General features: G+C 48.2%; 1 protein-coding gene across 1 annotated transcript in view; it reads left to right on the top strand.

Moving 5' to 3' along the window:
* Positions 1–6,441, top strand: part of LOC147122451 (netrin-G1-like) — an 86,947-nt gene extending 80,506 nt beyond the window's left edge. Inside the window, exons 7-8 of the mRNA XM_085983606.1 lie at positions 3,364–3,498; positions 5,731–6,441. Coding sequence (XP_085839732.1) covers positions 3,364–3,498; positions 5,731–5,960 — 365 coding nt within the window. The 3' untranslated portion in view covers positions 5,961–6,441. The remainder of the gene's footprint in view (positions 1–3,363; positions 3,499–5,730) is intronic.
* The last annotated feature ends 545 nt before the right edge of the window (positions 6,442–6,986 follow it).

The following is a 6,986-nucleotide window of genomic DNA, read 5'->3' on the forward strand; positions in this document are numbered from 1 at the left end:
ATTCGGCCCATCGTGTCCACGCCGGCCAACAGAGAGCTATCCAGCCTAATCCCACTTCCCAGCTCTTGGTCCGTAGCCCTGCAGGTTAGAACATCCCAAGTGCACATCCAAGTACTTTTTAAATGTGGTTCGGGTTCCTGCCTCTACCACCCTTTCAGGCAGTGAGTTCCAGACCCCCACAACCCTCTGGGTGAAGAAATTTCCCCTCAAATCCCCTCTAAACCTTCCACCAATTACTTTAAATCTGTGCCCCCTGGTTTTTGACCCCTCTGCTAAGGGAAATATGTCCTTTCTATCCACTTTATCTATGCCCCTCATAATTTTATACACCTCAATAAGGTCTCCCCTCAGCCTCCTCTGTTCCAAGGAAAACAGACCCAGCCTATCCAGTCTTTCCTCATAGAAACATAAAAACATAGAAGATAGGAGCAGGAGTAGGCCATTCGGCCCCTCGAGCCTGCTCCGCCATTTAATGCGATCATGGCTGATCATCCAAATTCAGTACCCTGTCCCTGCCTTCTCCCCATATCCCTTGATTCCTTTAGCCTTAAGAAATATATCCAACTCCTTCTTGAATATATTTAATGAACTGGCCTCCACCGCCCTCTGTGGCAGAGAATTCCACAGGTTCACCACTCTCTGGGTGAAGAAATTCCTCCTCATTTCTGTCCTAAATGGCTTACCCCTTATCCTTAGACTGTGACCCCTGGTTCTGGACTCCCCGACCATCGGGAACATCCTTCCTGCATCTAGTCTGTCTAGTCCTGTCAGAATTTTATAAGTTTCAATGAGATCCCCTCTCATTCTTCTAAACTCCAGTGAGTATAAGCCCAATCAATCCAATCTCTCCTCATACGTCATTTCTACCATCCCAGGTATCAGCCTGGTGAATCTTCGCTAAACTCCTTCCATGGCAAGAGCATCCTTCCTCAGATAAGGCGACCAAAACTACACACAATACTCAAGAGGTGGTCTCACCAAGGCCCCGTACAACTGCAGCAAGACATCCTTGTTCCTGTACTCAAACCCTCTCGCTACAAAGGCCAACATACCATTTGCCTTCTTAACCACCTGCTGCACCTGCATGCTTACCTTCAGCGACTGGTGCACAAGGACACCCAGGTCTTGTTGCACTTCCCCTTCTCCCAATCTATTGCCATTCAGATAATAATCTGCCTTCCTGTTTTTGCCACCAAAGTGGATAACCTCACATTTATCCACGTTATATTGCATCTGCCATGCTTCTGCCCAATCACCCAACCTATCCAAATCATCCTGGAGTTTCTCGGCATCCTCCTCACAGCACACACGCCCACCCAGCTTTGTGTTGTCTGCAAACTTGGAGATATTACATCTTGTTCCCTTGCCTAGATCATTAATATATATTGTGAATAGCTGGGGTCCAAGGACCAATCCCTGTGGTACCTCATTAGTCACTGCCTGCCACTCGGAAAAAGACCCGTTTATTCCAACTCTTTGCTTTCTGTCTGTCAACCAGTTCTCTATCCATGTCAATACCTTGCCCCCAGTCCCATGTGCCTTAACTTTACACGCTAATTTCTTATGCGGGACCTTATCGAAAGCCTTCTGAAAGTCCAAATACACCACATCCACTGGTTCTCCCTTATCTATTTTACAAGTTACATCCTCAAAAAATTCTAGTAGATTATTCAAGCATGATTTACCTTTTGTAAATCCATGCTGACTTTGTCCGATCCTGTCACTGTTTTCTAAGTGCTCTGCTATTACACCTTTTATAATGGACTCTAGCATTTTCCCCACTACCGATGTAAGACTTACTGGTCTGTAATTCCCCGTTTTCTCTCTACCACCTTTTTTGAATTAGCTACCCTCCAACCCATGGGTACTGTTCCAGATTCCATCGAATGTTGGAAGATGATCAGCAATGCATCTACTATTTCTAGGGAATCTTCATAGCTAAGATTCTCTACTCCCAGCAACATCCTTGTAAATCTCCTCTGTACCCTCTCTAGTACAATCACATCTTTCCTGTAATGTGGTGACCAGAACTGCATGCAGTACTCTAGCTGAGGCCTAACCAGTGTTTTATACAGTTGAAGCATAACCCCCCTGCTCTTGTATTCTATGCCACGGCTAATAAAAGCGAGCATTCCGTATGCCTTCTTAACCACCTTATCTACCTGGCCTGCTACCCTCAGTGATCTGTGGACATGCACTCCAAGGTCCCTTTGTTCCTCTACACTACTCAGTGTCCTACCATTTAACATGTATTCCCTTTCCTTCTTAGCCTTCCCCAAATGCATTACCTCACACTTCTCCGGATTGAATTCCATTTGCCACTGTTCTGCCCACCTGACCAATTTATTGATATCTTCCTGCAGTCTACAGCTGAACGCAGTGTCCAGATGCAGTCTATCCAGAGCTCTGTGCAGCTGGAACATAACTTCCTCCCCTTTGTGTTCCAGCCCCCGAGAGAAAGGCCAACATTCCATCAGCCTTTCTCATTAGTTTTTGTACCTGTCCACGAGCTTTTAGCCCAACTGGTCCGTGCCGGTGTTTCTGCTCCACTCGAGCCTCCTCCCGTCCTTCCTCATCTCACCCTATCACCATATCCTTCTATTCCCTTCTCCCTCATGTGTTTATCCAGCTTCCCCTTCAATACATCTGTGCTATTCTCCTCAACCACTCCCTGTGGGAGCGAGTTCCACATTCTCACCACTCTCTGGGTAAAGAAGGTTCTCCTGAATTACCGATGGGATTTATTAGTGACTATCTTATATTTATCGCCCCTAGTTTTCGACTCCCCACAAATGGAAACATCTTCTCTACGTCTACCCAATCAAACACCTTCATAATCTTAAAGACCTCGATCAGGTCCCCCCTCAATCTTCTCTTTTCTGGAGAAAAGAGCCCCAGCCTGTTCAGTCTTTCCTGATAGTTATAACCTCGCAGTTCTGGGATCATCCGTGTGAATCTTATTTTGCACCTTCTCCAGTGCCTCTATATCCTTTTTATAATATGGAGACCAGAACTGTGCAGAGTGCTCCAAGTGCGGTCTAACCAAGGTTCGATACAAGTTTAACATCACTTCTGTGCTTGTGAATTCTACCCTCTAGTGATGAACCCAGTGCTTGGTTTGCTTTTTTGGGCCTTGTTAACCTGTGTTAATTCTGTGCCGTGGCCCCAGGGAGTGGAACACGGGCCGTGTGCAGTCAGTGTGTGGGGGATTGAAGCTGTTTGTAAAGTGTTGGAGACTTGTTTCACCCCCAGAGTCTGACCCTCCCTTGTCCCGGCTCGCACTCATTCCTGTGGCTGAGGTTGTGTCGATGTGTTTTATTGGGAACAGCCGTGTGCAGTGTGTGTGTTGTCTTGTTTCTGCAGACTGTAAGTGTCACCCTGATGGCTCGCTCCACCATCGCTGTAATGACACGGGATATTGTGATTGTAAGGAGGGGGCAACAGGGCCCAAGTGTGACAAGTGCCTGCCCGGATATTACTGGCACAGGGGCTGTCGAGGTAAGTAACCGTTCCAGCACCAGCCCCTCCCCTCACTCCGCCCCAGCTTCTGTGTGTCAGGGTCAGCAGAGTATCCGATAGCAGAGATACCGTGGGGGGAATCACAGAGGCTTTTAGTGAGTGAACCCTCCTGGACCCTCCTATCACCCGCCACACAATTAGTGGCACAGCTCCTCGCAAAGGGAGGTCTGGAGTTCAGTGAGGGGCGTTTCATAGAATCACACAGCACAGGAGGAGGCCATTCGGCCCATCGTGCATGTGCCGGCTCTTTGAAAGAGCTCTCCAATTAGTCCCACTCCCTGCTCTTTCCCCACAGCCCTGCTAATCTTTCCCTCCAAGCATTTCTCCAATTCCCTTTTGAAAGTTACTATTGAATCTGCTTCCACCGCCCTTTCAGGCAGCGCATTCCAGATCGCAACAACTCGCTGTAAAAACATTCTCCTCATCTCCCCTCTGGTTCTTTTGCCAATTCCCTTCACTCTGTGTCCTCTGGTTACCGACCCTCCTGCCACTGGAAACAGTTGCTCCTTATTTACTCGATCAAAACTCATCATCACTTTGAACACCTCGATCAAATCTCCCCTTAACCTTCTCTGCTCTAAGGAGAACAATCCCAGCTTCGCCAGTCTCTCCACATAACTGAAGTCCCTCATCCCTGGAACCATTCTAGTAAATCTCCTCTGCACCCTCTCCAAGGTCTTGACACCCTTCCTAAAGTGTGGTGCCCAGAATTGGCCACAATAATTGGACACAGACTTTAATCCTCAGTCTCACCTTAGGTATTTAATCATTAATTTATTCCCATTCACACATCCCCCCTGTGCTCGCTGAGCTACATTGGCTCCTTATGTGGCTCTGCACCAACTTTTCTCTTATTTACGCTCCTGTGAAGCACCTTGGGACGTTTTACTATGTTAAAGGCGCTATATAAATGCAAGTTGTTGTTAAATAGAATCTACAGCACTCTTATCGATATTGAAATTCATTGGCCATATACTCGCCCATTCTACGAGTTTATTCATGTTTTCCTGTATTTTGTCGCAGTCATTCTCTGTATTAACTGCACCCCCACAATCTGGTGTCATCCACAAATTCTAAAAATATACTTCCGATTCCCGAGTCTGAATCGTTTCTGTAAATATTGAACAACGGTGGTCCCAGCACCGATCCTTCTGGAACACCACTTCCCAGCTTTTGCCAGTCTGAGTAATTACCTTTAATTCTCTGTTTTTTGTTTTGTAGCCAGCTTGCTATCCATTCGGCTACTTCTCCCCTGACTCCGCATGCTCTGACCTTAGTCAAGACTCTACTACACGATACTTTATCCAAGGCCTTTTGAAAATCCAAATATATTACATCTATTACATTACCCTTGTCTACCCTTTCTGTTACTTCTTCAAATAATTCAATAGGCCTGGTCAAGCATGACCTTCCCTTTTGGAATCCTTGCTGACTAATCTTCATTATATTTTCAGATTCTAGATGGTTTTCTATTACATCTTTGAGTAAGAATCTTTCCCACTACTGACGATAAGCTAATTGGTCTATAGTTCCCTGGACTTGTGCTATCTCCCACTTTAAAACTAGGAATCACATCAGCTGTCCGCCAGTCCTCTGGCACTGTTCCCTTTTCTAATGAATCTTTATATATATGTAACAGTGCCCCTGCTATCTCTTCCCTAACCTCTTTTAATATGCACGGATACAATCCACCCGGACCAGGGGTTTTATCCTCTCTGAGTTTGATCAGTTTATCAATTATCTCCCCCTTTCCATCTTCAATGTCTTTCTATCTTTTTTGCTCTATTCCTCTAGTGTCATGTCCACCTTGTTAATCTCCCTGGGAAACACCGAGGCAAAGTCATTATTCAATATTGCTGCCATTTCGCTGTCATTACCTGTCAGTTTATCGTATGTATCCCTCAGTGGCCCGATCCCGATCCTGATTTTCATTTTGTTATTTATGTGTCTGAAGAATACTGTTGCTTTTGATATTCCATGAAAATGTGGAGTTCCTCTTTCCTAATTGTTTCTTCACTTCTTTCCTCACCTCTTCGTGTTCCCTTTTACAATCCGGGCTGACTATTCTTTATTATATTCTGGGTTTCGAGATGTTTCTCTAATAAAATGTTGTTGTGACAGTGAGAGCCTGGGAGCGGCAAGAGTTGAACCAATCTGTAAGGTGGGGAGATTGTCAATGAGCTGATCTTTCTTTTCTCTGGCCTCTTGCAGCGGGCGTGTGCGATAACTTGCTGACACGGTGTCAGAACGGAGGAGTGTGTGAGGACAATGGGAGGTGTCGGTGCCTCGCTCCCTACACCGGGCTCCTGTGTGAGAAAGGCCAGTGCGGGGAGGAAGCGGGAGGGTGCATCTCCCAATCCCCGCGGAAGCCCACCTTACACCGGCTGCTGCTGTCGCTGACTGCGCTGCTAACCACCGCTAACGGCCGCCCGCCGCTCTGAGCCGCTTCCAGCGCCATTGCCGCTCATGGGAAGGTGCGAAGAGCGCAGGAGAATCCAGCCTTTACTGCGTCGCGGTTAGAACACGCTCCCCTCCCCCGACCCCCCGGGAAAGGCAAACTGGAGCCGAGGCCGGAGCCCAGCCACCCACCCACCCAGCCCGACTGGATCTGAGAGCCCGGAGGAATGGGCAGTCAGTGGGGACTGGACTCTCTGACTCCCCGCGGGCCCGAGGCAGCTGCTAATATTCATTCTGCAATCGCCAGCCGCTCGGCCCATGTCCAGCTTTGGGACAAAGAAAGAAAGAAAGGACTTGGATTTCTACAGAGCCTTTCACCCCCTCAGGACGTCCCAAAGCGCTTCACAGACAATGAAGAACTTTACAGCAAACAGCAATGTGAGAATCAGCAGACAATCTGTTTTACTGATGTTGGTGGAGGAATAAATATTGTCCAGGACTCCGGGGAGAACTCCCCTGCTCTTCTTCCAAATAGTGTCCTGGGATCTTTTACATCCACCTGCGAGAGCAGACCTTGGTTTAACGTCTCATCCGAAAGACGGCACCTCCGACAGTGCAGCACTCCCTCAGTACTGTCCCTCCGACAGTGCAGCACTCCCTCAGTACTGACCCTCCGACAGTGCAGCACTCCCTCAGTACTGCCCCTCCGACAGTGCAGCACTCCCTCAGTACTGCCCCTCCAACAGTGCAGCACTCCCTCAGTACTGCCCCTCCGACAGTGCAGCGCTCCCTCAGTACTGCCCCTCCGACAGTGCAGCACTCCCTCAGTACTGCCCCTCTGACAGTGCAGCCTCCCTCAGTACTGCCCCTCCGACAGTGCAGCACTCCCTCAGTACTGCCCCTCCGACAGTGCAGCACTCGCTCAGTACCGCCCCTCCGACAGTGCGGCACTCCCTCACTCATACACTTTACGCACAAGTTACACTCCATCACTCTTATTCTATTCACTCTTTCCCTCTGTTCCTCACACTCCTTTCTCCTACCTCACTCCCTCTTCACTCGCCCGCCCT

This window comes from Somniosus microcephalus, chromosome 3 (assembly GCF_052327205.1).
Source record: "Somniosus microcephalus isolate GS21.2 chromosome 3, FLI_Smic_1.0, whole genome shotgun sequence".
Classification (NCBI taxonomy): Eukaryota; Metazoa; Chordata; class Chondrichthyes; order Squaliformes; family Somniosidae; genus Somniosus; species Somniosus microcephalus.